This window comes from Cornus florida, unplaced genomic scaffold (genome assembly GCF_030987335.1).
Source record: "Cornus florida cultivar Cherokee Brave unplaced genomic scaffold, ASM3098733v1 CherokeeBrave_3.0.0_Hap2_Chr05, whole genome shotgun sequence".
In the NCBI taxonomy this organism is placed as follows: Eukaryota; Viridiplantae; Streptophyta; class Magnoliopsida; order Cornales; family Cornaceae; genus Cornus; species Cornus florida.
The window spans coordinates 90,550,815-90,565,520 of NW_026775575.1; the positions used below are offsets into that span (position 1 = coordinate 90,550,815).

Genomic DNA, 14,706 nt, shown 5'->3' on the forward strand with positions numbered 1-14,706 from the left:
AGCCTCATAAGTCATATAACTCTCACTTTGAAAAAAATATATATATAGATATATATATATATACAGCTCTCACCACCTCACGTGATTAGTTTACATGGCACATGGCACTCTGTCCTTTGACAAATATTCAGTCATATTATTCAATGATTTACATAAAACTAATTATTTGGCGAAGTAGAACTATTGATTATTAGTCTGTCCAATATGTGTTCATGATTTTTCTTCAAACATTTCAGAATATACTGTGACACCTTTAGGATTATATGTGTTTCTCATTGCCCATGGAGAAAAACAATTTTTTTTTTTTTTTTTTTTTTTTGCGTTGGCCTTGATTCACTGCCTCCAATTGTCGAGTTTAGATTGCCTCGCACCTTTTAGTTGATAGTTTATCCCTCTTACATATTAAATTATTAACACAACCATTGAGTGGACCTTTTGTACTAAATATTCAAATAATTCCTACTACATTAAATGAGCTTCAACTTGACAACATCTAATCATCATCCATGGTCCTCGACCTTTATTCATCTTTGGTCAATGGTCAGTCAACCAATACACCAACCTTTGGATAGGTTATATATATGTAAATATATATTATATATATACACATACATAGGACTAGTGGATATGAACAGCCGTTTACTTCAAATACGATTCAAAAACTCAAAGAAAATCAACACAATACCTGCAAGATATTATCTCCAAGTCGATTCAACGGCATCGGTAATTTGCAAACAAGATTTAGTTAATTTGCGAATTGCGCGCAAGTACAGTGAACAAATGATCAGCAAGCTAGCACAAAATTAAAATGCTATGTATCATGTACAAAGCGCTCATTTTTCCTCTACATGCCTCTCTCACTAAAACTCGAGCATCTTCACGAACCCCATTAGTCCAAATCTTCCATGCCTCTCACTGAAAGATAACAGATCAGTTCCTATGATTATATGGGCTAGGAATCTAATCCAGTATGCAGGAACAGGTCATCTAATGTTTTGTAACAAAAACTTCATCAAGATCATCAAATGTATTTGGACTTCCAATGCCAAAAATTCCCAACTTGTATATAAAAGTGTATTGAACTGTAACTATGAGTTGATTCCAGTAATTGCTTTAACATACAAAAACACCCTCAATTTAGGGGTACCCCAAGTTCCCAACAACGAATGGATTTCAACAAATGTCCAACCTTGTCATGCTAAAACAAATGTATGAGATTCTAAAATCTACACATAACTTACAACCGCATATGTTGTTTTTGGCCCCTATCGCCACAAAATCCATCAATGTAGAGGCAGCTGCAAAAATAGATAGACTTAAACAGCAGATCATACAAATTGTCTAAATGAAAGTAACTGCATTTGTAATGGCTTCTTCTTTTTCAATGAATATGTAATGACTTCTTTAAAAACAAAAATAACAGTGCCACTAATTCGCATAATCCCTTCGTTTAGAGGGAATAATCAAACCTCACTATTGTTTTGAAAGTATATGGTATATTTACATACCTCAAGAGTAACTCCTGACATCGGTTTCCATTTTTCTACTTATTAGAAGCTGAGGATGAAGCTAAAGGTATAGATTCAGCTTGTTGAGACTCATCAGAGGTGCCTCGAGAAGCTTCCTTTTTCAACTTGTGATTATTATATGCAGCTACACCTGCAATGGCTGCATAAAAGATAAAATTAACTTAGGTTTCATTGCTTTTGTATAATCACATATCTTCTATCCAGCCAAAAGTAAACAAAAAAAAAGAGACAAATTATTATAGTAAATTGAATCTGAAATTAGGAGAGATCAACACACCAAATTAACTGCTCAAGTACCATTGGATTATTATCCAGATGATGAGTTTTATAAACATCCAAAATGAAAAAAGGAAGAAAGATTAGTTTACTGAGAAAGAAGCTGAAGAAAGAAATATATGCCACATATAATAAAGTCTGTCAACAGAAAAAATGGAAAACTGGTATATTTTCCATAGTCTGGCAGGCTGGCAGTCAGGGACAGATCCAGAAACATAAGTTAGGGGGGGCAATGTGAAATTTTTTACTAATTTCAGGAGGGGTATTAGTATAATTTTATAGATATAAATATCAAAATTCTAAAAATATTAGGGTATAATACTAAAAATAAAAAATAAAATAAAAATTCAGTGGGGGCAATTGCCCCCACCGGGCACACAATAGATCCGCGCCTGCTGGCAGTAGAGTAACCAGTTGTGTCCACAGCCCAGACCAAAAATATAAATGTGGAAACACCTAAGAATATAATGGTAATGCAAAGGAGAACCGCCTATATAGAGGCAGTTTTTGTAGTGTTGAAGTGCAGTTTCAATATGAAAGTAACGAGTTTGGCTCGTACAGGAACAAATTGAGAATAGTAAAGAGCACACACAATACAAGGAAATATGCCAGATTATTATTCAAATAATTGAAGTAATTAAACCATAACTTTCATTGATATATTACCAATGGCGTAACCAAACAGATTTATAACTGTCAGCTTTGTATCAGCAAACAGAAGGGCTGATAGCAAGACAACCACCCAATCCTTGACGACTCCAGCAACACGAATTGTTAGAGCACTTGTATGTCTGATCACAAGGAAAACTGATAGATTGAGTGCGAATGTACAGAGCGAGTTGAGTGTTAAAACAAGAGGTTGAAAGTTCCATTTCCCGCCAGCATCCATCTTTGGTTTCTCCAAAAAAATCCACGGAATGAACAGGCAAAGAGCACTGCAAAGTGAGCCAAAATTCTCCTCACATGGACAGAAATTTTGTATGCAAAGTAGAATGGTATAAAGAAATAATGATGGTTTTTAAGCTTTAGAGGCCAATTACAATACATGCCTGCATGGACTAACATAGTACATCATAGATATAGGGTTTAGCTTAAGACCCTTCCTTTTAAGCAGAATCTCCATAAATATAAGCCTCAAAGCTTCTCCAACAACACCTCCCATTTGATACACCACACCAATCCAGCTAATATTTATTTCCCCATACGAAGCCACTAGGACACCGATACTTATTACTGACATTATGAGAAGCATTCTGCAGCTCATCAATTCAAGTCCAGCTGCTACTCCAAGAATAAAAACAGCTACAGGCACTGCATATCTCAGTCAAAAACCAGAAGTTATATCACTAGCTGTTCTAAGGATAAGATATAATATTTAAATCAGAAGTTGTTAAACAACATGATCTCTTTACACCCAAAGAATAAGATAGTCCTCCGGAGTGGACACTGGACAACATATAAGCATTCTGAGATTAGTTCGAATGTGGATATGCTCAAGCTCCATTTGTTTCGAAATTTTGACGTAAAATATCTTCCTTAAAAAAACAAAAAATATATTTTTATTTTTCGGTGTTTGGCAAAGGTCAAGGCCGAGTCTATCAGGCTGGCCGTGTAAAATAACTTGCCGAAAGTTGATGTGTAAGTTATTTTTGTTAGGTTTTAATAAAATATTTTACTTAAATATTTGACAACCAAACACTAAAAAATAAAAAATTATTTTACATCAAAACAAACGGAGCCTCAAAAGGATATATTTTTGTAGATCTACTTCTCTTCATATGTAAAGGCCAGATCATTCCTATGAAGGGTGTGTTATGAAGCTAATAATAGGGATTAATGAGAAGAATAACAAATACTTACTTATCGCTTTCAACATTTGTGCAAACGCAACAGATATATAGAGGTAAGCAGTGTTTCCCAACCAAAGGGTCATTGCGAACGTTAAACCAATTGGAACAACTGATGAAGCATATCTGAAAGTTCAAAAATGGAGTTACATTTCTTTATGGATAGCAACTCAAAGCACATGGAAAAGAAAAGGTCAGAAATTTATGAATCCCCTACTCCGCTCCTCCCAAAAGAAAACCAAGAAGAAAATTGTGTTAATATTTGAAATAACAATACCTCTATCTATATGGGATTAAGACAGAAGGCACTTAATATAAAATTCATTTTTCTTACTGAGCTACTATTCAATCTTTCATGTTTCTAAGGCAACAAAGGAACCCATTGTATTAAGTTACCATGACAGAATTTAAAACATTGGCATGAAATAATCAGGCAAGTTGAAACACCAAATTGGAAGGCAACTAGTACATACATTTCTGCAGTCATCCCATCCTCAACTTTCATAATCTGTGAGGAAATAAAAACTAAGGTTACAAATTGCAGAAGTGAGCCACATATTTGGACAACAAAGCCCACCATAATTTAGTAAACTAATACCTTGAAAACTTTGGTGAGTATAAAACACAACACAGAAGAGAAGACCATGTGAAGTAAAGTCAATCCAAGAGGATATGGGAAGTTTATTTGCTTTGATGACAAAACCCACTGCATTTCACAATTTTAGAGGAGATGGGAAATAAATAAACTTTGGTTAGTCATGTGAAACAACCGTTACTGAAGCATCTTGTTTTAGATATATCAAACAACTGCATTGAGAACAAACAATAGTGATAAGATGATTAAACTTAAAGCCAATAATACTCTTAAGGCTGATGTAGAACAACATCCATCCCAAGTACAGATAAGATGGGGAATTCATACAACCTTGGATTACACAACTTCTGCTCCATATTTTTTAGGCAATAAAGCTATAGATGCTGTCAAGAGTGAGACCTCTGAAAGCACAAGGCACAAACCTAAGGAATAAAACTTCGCCTTCTACTTCCATGTTTAGAACTGTAAAACATAAGGAGAAACATTCACACCATTCACACAGAAACCCAAACACAAGGAACATTAAGGTACACAGACCAACTCAATATTAGAAATGATCATCTTATAAAATTTGATCATTTGAAACAAGCAATAAAGTGATGAAGTAAGAATATTTCTTCAAACAGCAAAACCACTGACATTTTTGAAAGAAGCAATAAAGTGCTGAAGTAAGAATATTCCTTCTAACAGTGAAACCATTGACAAACTTTATTTTGGATAAATTTTAATTTCACTCACCAAACAAATAATGGACAAGTATTCCACTGACATGGCTACCAAAAGGTTATGGGTGGGAAAAACAGAAAGGACAGAAAAGATTCCAAGTCAATGACTACTTCAACCATCCACTAAAGCTGATTTCTAATGTTTGATTATTTTCTTTTTAGAAATGGCCTGTTTATATTTACTAGATGGAGTGTTAGCTTGAACAATATAAATAAGAATAAATTTTGGAAAAAATAAAATAAAATTGATAACACAGCCACTCGATTTGGTGTTGAGAACCTTATTGTCATGGGGAACTCTTTAGGCATGAGGCATGTGTTTCATGAAATGTCATCTCACAAACTTTTTCTTCTTCTTTATGCTGGAAGACATCCCAAAAGTAACTTTTGACAGGCTAAGTTGAGATTCTCCACTAACCATCAGCATATTTTCAATTTGTTACTTTCTGATATTGGTCTCTTTGAACTACCATCTTCAAATCAGTAAAATTACCCTTAAAGAATATTTTTTGTGTGACCTTCAGCATAAGTGTAAGAAATATATATATATATATATGAACAACCCATCAATTTTTTCATAACAATTAAGGACCTACACAGTTTGAAGCAGTTGATCCATCTTTTCTTTTCTTTTTATCAGGAAATAAGGATCTATAATTTACGGGAGGGAAATTTATTATGAAAATGAAAACCAAGGCCACGTGACAAAGCATATGCAAAATTTATCTCAACAATCAATTATAACAGCTCAACCCTGTGAAGGTCCATTGCCTGAACTGTTGTAAAGGTCTACAATGTAATGGACATAAACTACTAAAGTCAATTCACAAAATCTACTGGCACAGTGGCACTTTTAGTCCGTCAAAAACACAATTCTGCATCATAATCATCATCATTATTGCCTTTACCTCATATCGATGGGGTGTCGGCCACATGATTTATCGTTTTACATTCTCTCCTATTATGCACCATAGCTCCTCTAATATTTAGGTTTTTTAAATTATTTTATATTATTTCATCCCATTTAAGTTTTGGTCGGCCTATTTTTCACTTACCTTCTAGGCAAGACGGCAAGCAACTCTTCCTCTTCTAAACAATACATCTTTGGATTACGGTGTAGATGACCATACCATTTAAGTCTACTTTCTCTAATTTTATAGTTAATAGGCACTTTTTCTCGATTTTTCCACACTCATTCATTATTAATCTTATATCTACTCTTCTAATCATTCCTATCATCCATCGTAGCATGCTCATTTCCACTTCATGAATGCATTGTTTTTGTTTCTTTTTCAACATTTAGCTCCATACAATATAGGTGACCTGATGACCGTCTTATAAATTCTTTCTTACAACTAGTTTGCCATCATTGTGTCCACCCTACTCCAATCTTACTTACTACAACACCATTTATCTCCCTGTATTTTTGTAATATTAATCATGAATAATGGAAGTAGTTATTTTGAGTAACTCTTCACTAAATTCACTAACCAGAGTCTAAAGATTACTTGTGTTCCAGTTTGAGCATTATGAATATACACAGCATGTTACACTCTCTTTGGCACCTTTAGACAAAAAGACCATTACTTATGTGAAAGAATGTATGCACACAAATTGTATGTATGGATTGCTTAATACTTATATTTGTTGCCAAGAACCATGTTTATCATGTTATATATATGAAAAAGATACACAGAGAGACACATCATCTCTACAAGAAACCAATGCTGCGGATCATAATCAGCTACACAAAATAAATGCTATGCATCATAACTAGTTTTTGATGGCTCAAGCATCAGAACTCTAAACCATGTATCTCCCCTTAATTTAAAATCAAAGGGCCTGTTTGGTTCAGTTTTTAGTATAGTTTTCAATTTTCATAGAATGGGGAAAAAAAAAAAAAACAACAACAACAACAACAAACAAACAAACAATTTGAAAATCTTTTTGAATGTCAGTTTTTTGAATTTGTTCTTTGAAAATTGAGTTAAGAAAATAAGACTAATTTCAGATCATACTATTTTTTAGTTCTTTAAAATTTGTTTTTTCTTTTTCTTTTTATAGTCCTCAAAAGTTGTTTTCAGATAACTAAAACAAAAAAGCCCAAAGTCACCACCATTAACCCAACTCAACTCAGCAAAACTGTGTCCCGACTATTTGGAAACAGAAATATAAATCCTATCCTGTCATTCTACTCTGTTAAACCACAGGCTTTGGTATTTACTCAAACATTTTCAGTATACAACATCAACAAGCTTTTTCCCCAACTACTTGGGGTCGACCACATGAACCCTATGTTTCTATTCCGCTCTGTCAAAGCACATGCTATCACTTCCTTCTTTACTAACTCTACCAATGTTAACTTTTGTCTATCTCTTTGCCTAGTATTACCCTCAATGTGGAAACTCAAATATTCTCAGTATCTATGCTCAAAAAGATTAGACACGCTTTTGTATTGTCTAGTACCTAAAACAACCTTCCTCCATTTTCTATCCATGGACCAGTTGTGTTAAACGTAAGACGGGTAAAATTAGTCACCATCATTAATCCAAGAATTCCAAAATTGCCTGATCAAGCCACATTGAGAATGAGGAGTCATGCAGTTCAGTAATAAAGAATGTCACTTTCCTCTTCACAAATCTAAAGTACTCTAATCAGCAGTAATAATTCGCTGCAATTAAGTGGCATCCATTATATGTGTATGCAGTTTCCAAAATACTGAACACAGGTGTAAAGACCATCCATTATTCCTCAATCCCATCTAGTCAAATGAAAAACTAACTTCAAGCTCTCAACTAAGCAAAATAGTTCAATTGCATTGTCAACTAAGCACGATTCAATCAGAGAATAAAGAATGTGATACGAATTTACCGATCAAAAACGAAAGTATTAGATGGAAATGTCAGGCATATATATAGAGCGAGGGGAAAGGAATTGGACCTTGTTGAAGAAGATCTGACCGCTGGAGAGGCCGATGTAGAGGAGAATGTAAGAGTAGGTTAAGACATCTTCTCTGACGAGTTTTCTGATCCGATCCGCCATTGCCGGAACACACTACAACTCAATCGCTGAATCGAGCCCTCGGGGGTTAAAAGGTGGGACCTTGGAGTGTGGAAGCGTTGAAAGAAAAGGCAAAAGATACTTACGTGAGCAGTGGGGCTCGTTGCTTTCAATTCGCACTACAATTGGCGCAATCCCGTAAACAAATCATCTGCTGTGCGATTTCCATGATGTCTCCTGCGGTGAGTGTGCGATTTCCATGATGTCTCCTGCGGTAAGTGTTAAGTGATTTTGATTTGGCCACATTTTATTCCACTTCATATATACTAGGGCTGTGTTCGACAATTACATCATTTTACCACCATATATCAGTATTTTTATTCTCAAAATAAGGTATTCACACAATACAGATTAAATAATGTTACATACAAACGTAATTCAATTCACCACCATTTATAAGTAACATTTCACCATTATTTATAAGTAACATTTCACTACCATTTATGAGTATCTTCACCCTCAAAATAAGGTATGCATATGATGCAGATTAAGTAATGTCACATACAAACGTAAGTCAATTCAACATATCATTTATGTTGTTTTTTGAAATTAAAGTATTTTTAAAACACTTTAACATGTTAATTTAAAGAATTTAAACCAAAATTAAAATCAATTTGATTAACTTTAGACAACAAACAAAATACTCGTTATTTCCAAAAATAACGAAAAGCCACACATCTTTTTTTTTTTTTTTTTCTTCAAAATATTAAAAAAAAAAACATGCACTTAGTTTTAAATTATTTAACATATCTTTGAAAATTATTTAGCAAAATTTAATATTAATTATCACACACACCACCTTCACCATCAAAAGAAAAATTTTGGTAAAATTTAATATTAATTGTCACACTCACCACTTTTACCATCAAAAAAAAGTATTCACATAGTGCTGAAAAACTAATAGTCACACATAAATCAAACTCAATTCTACATATTATTTATATATTTTTTAAGTTTAATTTTATCATAAAAATAGAACATCCAAAAAAATAGTCACATGTTAATTTAAAGATGAATTTGAAAGGGATTATGAGGTATATGACGGTCAACAACCCTTTACTTTTTAAGTAGTGATGTTACCCTCTTACAAATGGTGATGTTACTTTTTAGACTCATGTGATATTACTTTTAGATTTCTGTGATGTTACTTATAAATGGTAGTGAAATGTTACTTATAAATAATGGTGTAATTACAAATGGTGATGTTACTTTTTAGACTCATGTGATATTACTTTTAGACTTCTGTGATATTACTTATAAATAGTGGTGTAATTGTCAAACACAGTCTTAGTGTCTATTGAGTGGAATAAAACGTGGCCAAACCAAGACCACTCGATGCTCACTGCAGGAGACAGCATGAAAACTGCACAACAGGGGATTTGCGCCTATAAACGAGTCAATTCGTTTATTTGGTAGGTTGCTTATGTGAGCAGTGTCCTCCGAATCCGATTGTCAATCTCCTTCCCGGGTTGGACATGGATGGATACTGGGTAGGGGGCGGATCCAAACCTCGTACTGTTCAAACGTCCACCAGCAAATCGTTGACCTAATCCAATTGATTATTTTGATTTAGGTTAGCCTGAATCCAATGTTGTAACAACATGGTGCTATGTAGGACTGTACCGTCACAATCATTCACATTGTGATACGATCATGTAAATTGTGATAAGATCATGTGAACAATTATAAACATTATTGCAATACAATATGGGCGTCGCACTATAAATAAAATAATGTACACCCTTAATTTAAAATCTTCTTATATAGATTATTGAAGAGTAGGTAGGTTCAATTCTATTAAGAGTGTGTTCGGCTACATAGAATTGAAGTTTTTGAATTAAAATTTGTAAAATTTGAAAAAAATTTGGTGTATATTTCTTAGTTATTTTTTTCAAATTTTATCAATTTCAATTTTAAAACTTTAATTCTATGCAACCGAATGCACCCTAAAAGAAATTAGTTGTTACATCTCAACTCACTTGATCATGTGGTGTGGCTCAACTGATATGCACCAATGCAGCTAACCATTCACATTTTTATAATCCCACGCCACATTCTTGGTAAAACATAGAATGTTAGCTTACATGAGAGTCGTATCTTTTTGCCAGTGTAGCTAACCATTCTCATATCTGTAATCCTACCGGTAAAACACAGAATGACAGAGATATTCATAACTTCCACCTAAATCAACAGCTCAAAAAGCAATTAATACATTAAAAGAGTGCAATTTGGGCAGATCAACTTGAGACATGTCTAATTTTTCACGAGCTTGAACAATTATTTTTATAATAAAAATTGTGTTTGAGTTGAAAATTCTCAATCCAAACTTAATTAGAGTTGGATTGGATCAAAGTGTCACCCACCTAAGCACAACTCGAATCCAAATTCTAATATTATTTATATAAATATATATATTATTTTTAAAATATGATATGATATTAAATTATACTAATAAACTTTTTCTCTTCAACTTCATTTGTTAAGTCTTAATTTTTGTTAGCATTTAAATCTTAATTTATTGTATGTTAACACTTTGAATTAATAATTTTTTAAGAATTTGTGTATAATTTGTTTAGATATTTGCATTAAGTTTTTTAAAAAAATTGTGCAGATGAGTAATTTAATATGAAACTAACTAAAGATCACTTTAAACTTTCAAAAAATCTATTTTAAAAATTCAAAGATGAATTGAAATTGGGTTGAATAGTTAAGATTATTAGGGTTAAAATTTTATACGTTGAGTTTACCCGAATTGTAGCTCCAACTCGCTTGAACTACAGCTCCAAGTAAAATCTATACAAAAAAATAATATCCCCGTTGGTTAAAAAAAAAAAAATAGTAAATTACACTTACCTCTCTTGAGGTTTAGGCAAATCTCACATGGGTGGAGCATTTGAAGTTTATTACTTTGACCTCCCTTAAGATTATAAAAAATCAATTATACCCTTATATATAATATATTTTGTATTATAAAAATATATTATATTTTGTATTATAAAAATATATTATAAATTTAAAAAAAAAAAAAAACAATTATTCCATTTTATCTCTCTTGTTACTTCTCTCTCCTCTCCAATACCATTACCCTACTAAAAAAATATTGTAAATAAATTTAAAAAATGAGTGTAAGTGTAACTTTGTTATTTTATGAATTTTTTTACAAGTTTTGATAGAGAAGGGATTGTTGAACATACACTCAAACTTCAAGGGAGGTCAAAACAATTAATTTTAGGGTTAATTTCACTGACACTCTCTCAGGTTTAGCCAAATATCACACTCAAACATCCTTCGAAAATTACTATCACTTAAGTCCATTTTTACTTTTCCGTCACAGAATCCGTTAAAAAGAAACAAAAAGACAATTTTACCCCTAATTTTTTAATCATATTTATTCTAAAATATCAGATTACTTAAATTTGTCGTTCTACCCCTAATTAATACACCACTCCTAATATTGTATAACATTTGAGATCTTTCACTACATATTGTAGATAAAAGAAGATAATTAAAAAGGTTATCTAATCTAGGGAACAAGCTTTCTTTGCCATAATTTTATTTACTTATTTATTGTTTATTCATGAAACAATCTGAGAACAAATAAAACTACTGGAAGGTAGAATGAAATTAATGTTACTTACCAAAACAGCGAGGATTAATCTCCTGGAAAATAAGGAGTCAAAGGTCAAATTCCCTCCAAACCTTCCTATAATTTACGATTTTGATGTGTTGATGATGAATGGGTTAGGTTATATTTTTTCATCATCCTTTTAATCATCGTTATTGGAATCTAATTTGTTAAAATTGAGTTAATAATATATCCATTAATTGGGGTATATATATATATATATATATATATATATATATATATATATATATATATATCTCGTTCTATTTAAATTGGGTTATTCCTCGATTCTTCCTCTTTCTTTAGTCTCGCATCGCTACATACCTCAATGAATGGGTAGAAGAAGAACTTGTTTCAGTATGTTTCTCCATTTGAATAGATATAGGTGATATGTTCAAGCTACTTAGTAGACGTAGATATAGGAAACTTCATATCTATGTTTCTAACCGTATTCTTATGATTCGATTTCCTCGGGAACCAGACCCCTTGGCAGATTTTGTGATACCCCTCGGATCCGAGACACGGGTTGATCAGGCCCAGGCCCAAATCCGAGGGAATATCAAACAATTAATATGTTAAAACGAATACGGAATACAAAATAATGTAATAAGAAATAAAAATAATAAGCTGAAAGAAACTAGAATAAAAATCCTCAAAACATAATTATTTAAATCCGTTAATCCAAAACTCCATAAGTTTACAACTCGAGAATCCATCCAGTGGACCCCTTATTAAAACCCAATAGAAACTACAATATTTGAAATAGAATCTAAAGCTAAACATAGAAAAGTTTCCTACGTAGTCGGAGGAATGAATATCTGTATCTGCTCTGCACGTCCAAGCTCTAACCCTGGAACTGACAGACACCTGAAAAATAAAGAGTGGGTCAAGCCCACATGCAAGTTCTATCCTACTACGATCCAAACAGTAATCCGATACGCAGATACATCCTAGATAGCTCAACAATATCTATCTAGTCCATACATATATATATATCCACACTAAGGGACATTCACTAGATTACAGTAGGGGTCTCAACCTGAATAAAAGGCAATATGCGAAAACGCACCCAAAGGTGGGCATGAGTACCTAGACCTAACAGGGTACACCTCAACCTACTTTAACCAGTTACGCATCCACTGCATATACGCACCTTAACCAACGAGTCTGAGACTTAAGCTCATTTCGTGGTACCATAAACATATATATAAAGTCCGTCCAAAACCAGGGTATGTCATTCAAATACTTATTAAGATGACATACAATATACAAACTAGTTAGTCACTCAACTTATTCAGTTGATATGACCTAACTATCATCCATTACTTCAGAAAGCCATTCAACTTAGTCGCAGTTAATCTAACTCAATCACAATTTGGATTCAATATTTTTCAATCCATCATTTAATCCATTAGGGTAGGTTTAAACGTTTTGAGCTAAACCATCCCTAGTATGTCACCGTCCCATACCGGTGCATACAATCCTCCATATCCATGTAAATTATAAAACATAATAATAAGCTAGTAATTTACAATCCAAACCATTATCCATATCATTGCAGAAAAGTATTTAAAATTTCAGCAATATAAATCCCAGCATTAATTCATGAAATTGCACTAGAGAATTTGATATTCCAACAATTAACATCCAGAGCATGCACAGTTTAAACCTTAAACATAAAATGATTTATCATGCATCCAATATAAGATTTATAATCTTATTATAATCCATTATGTTACCCAAAATTTAACTAAGCAATTTGGTTCTTTCCATCCATTATCAGTATGCTAAGTTGTATGTTTTTATACTGATTCATTCTTTAAATAATTTATAAAAATTATTTACATATCCGTATTGTCAAATTTCCTAAGCATAAGAAGTGTATTATGCATTTTAGAACCATCCAAAGTCCATTTAACCCATTTAGCTTACATAAAATAGGTTCCAAAACAATTATGGGCAATTAAAACGAGGATTCAGGTCGCGGTCCAACTGAGCCGGCTGAACTGCCAACTCAGTCGGCTGAGTTTGTGCTGACATCGTCTTCTCCATCTGTTCTCCGTCTGCTCAGCCTCTGTAAACCCTAAAACTCCATTGTTAAGGCCTCTAAGCTTCAACCTAAGCCCCATACGTCCATACTAAGTTATTTTAGATGTTTTTACATGCAAAGATTTAAACTTAAACATAAATTATGCATCAAGAATTTCAGAATCATTCAAAATAAGAAATTGAAACTAAAAACATATACTCTCTGTTTTAATCCGGTTAAGCATGCATGACTAATCAATTTTAGCATGTATTAATCCCCTGGAGTCTAGCTAGGCATGCACAGAACACAGATTAAAAGGAAAGAATAGAATAGAGACTTGCCTTTGAGTTTCAGTTTGAAACTCTAAACCACCGTTCTCTGAATTGTCTATCTAACTCCTCACTGCTATTCCACAAAACCACGTTCCTTCCTCTTTGATCCAACTTAGCCTTCCTCTCCTATCTCTCTCTGTTTCCCTCCGTATCTCACGGTCTCTATTTTACAAAATTTTGTTTATTTTTTTCTAAAACCCTAAACCACCGTAATATGCATATTTATAGGCTTAGACCTTAACCCCTAATCCAATTCCAACTACAAGTCAGCCACGTTACATCCTACAACCCTAAGTTACGATAAAGAAAATAAATGAACAGAGAATTAACTAAATGAAACAATTAAATAATCAAAGTAATTAAAATAGTTAATTAATACAAGTTACACATTATTAAGCAATTAATTTAATTTAAATAAGTCAAATTACACAAATAATATAATACAGTCAAATTATATAACTAATTCAATAATCACCACAGTATAATTAAATGAAACAAATAATCCAATAAAATGACACATAATCAAATAATCCAATAAAATGACACATAATCAAATAAAATGCAATTAAATAATAAATTAAATATCAATTAAATACCACGAATAACCTTTCAAAATTAGGGGTATTACATTCTTCCCCCCTAACAAAAGGAATTCCGTCCTCAAAATTCGCTCTTACCTTCTTCCAAT

At 32.7% G+C, this 14,706-nt stretch overlaps 2 protein-coding genes across 4 annotated transcripts in view; one reads left to right on the top strand and one right to left on the bottom strand.

The window, feature by feature from the left end:
- LOC132307567 (glycolate oxidase 1) overlaps positions 1–14,706 on the top strand; it is a 96,582-nt gene that overhangs the window by 47,946 nt on the left and 33,930 nt on the right. The window lies entirely within an intron of this gene.
- On the bottom strand, positions 1,038–8,227 carry LOC132307566 (probable sugar phosphate/phosphate translocator At3g14410). 3 transcript variants are annotated; one of them, XM_059805361.1, is made up of 9 exons: positions 8,119–8,227; positions 7,913–8,040; positions 4,251–4,358; positions 4,126–4,160; positions 3,666–3,778; positions 2,855–3,116; positions 2,472–2,740; positions 1,509–1,668; positions 1,038–1,298 (listed from the first exon to the last, which is right to left on the bottom strand). In XM_059805361.1, exons 2-8 carry the CDS (start codon positions 8,012–8,014, stop codon positions 1,544–1,546), a joined length of 1,014 nt encoding a protein of 337 aa, XP_059661344.1. In that variant the 5' UTR covers positions 8,015–8,040; positions 8,119–8,227; the 3' UTR covers positions 1,038–1,298; positions 1,509–1,543. The 3 variants fall into 3 exon arrangements, with proteins under 3 accessions (XP_059661344.1, XP_059661346.1, XP_059661345.1); XM_059805363.1 differs by lacking the exon at positions 8,119–8,227 and adding an exon at positions 4,578–4,709 and having other exon boundaries at positions 7,913–8,055; XM_059805362.1 differs by lacking the exons at positions 4,251–4,358; positions 8,119–8,227 and having other exon boundaries at positions 7,913–8,104.

Bases quoted from the DNA above. Each gene is read 5' to 3' on its own strand.
- LOC132307566 (XM_059805361.1), bottom strand. From the start codon at position 8,014: ATGGCGGATCGGATCAGAAAACTCGTCAGAGAAGATGTCTTAACCTAC. The intron at 3,779-4,125 runs GTATGTACTAGT...TTGAACTTTCAG, and splicing joins GATGGGATGACTGCAGAAAT to ATATGCTTCATCAGTTGTTC. The intron at 2,741-2,854 runs GCATGTATTGTA...CTCACTTTGCAG, and splicing joins TACTATGTTAGTCCATGCAG to TGCTCTTTGCCTGTTCATTC.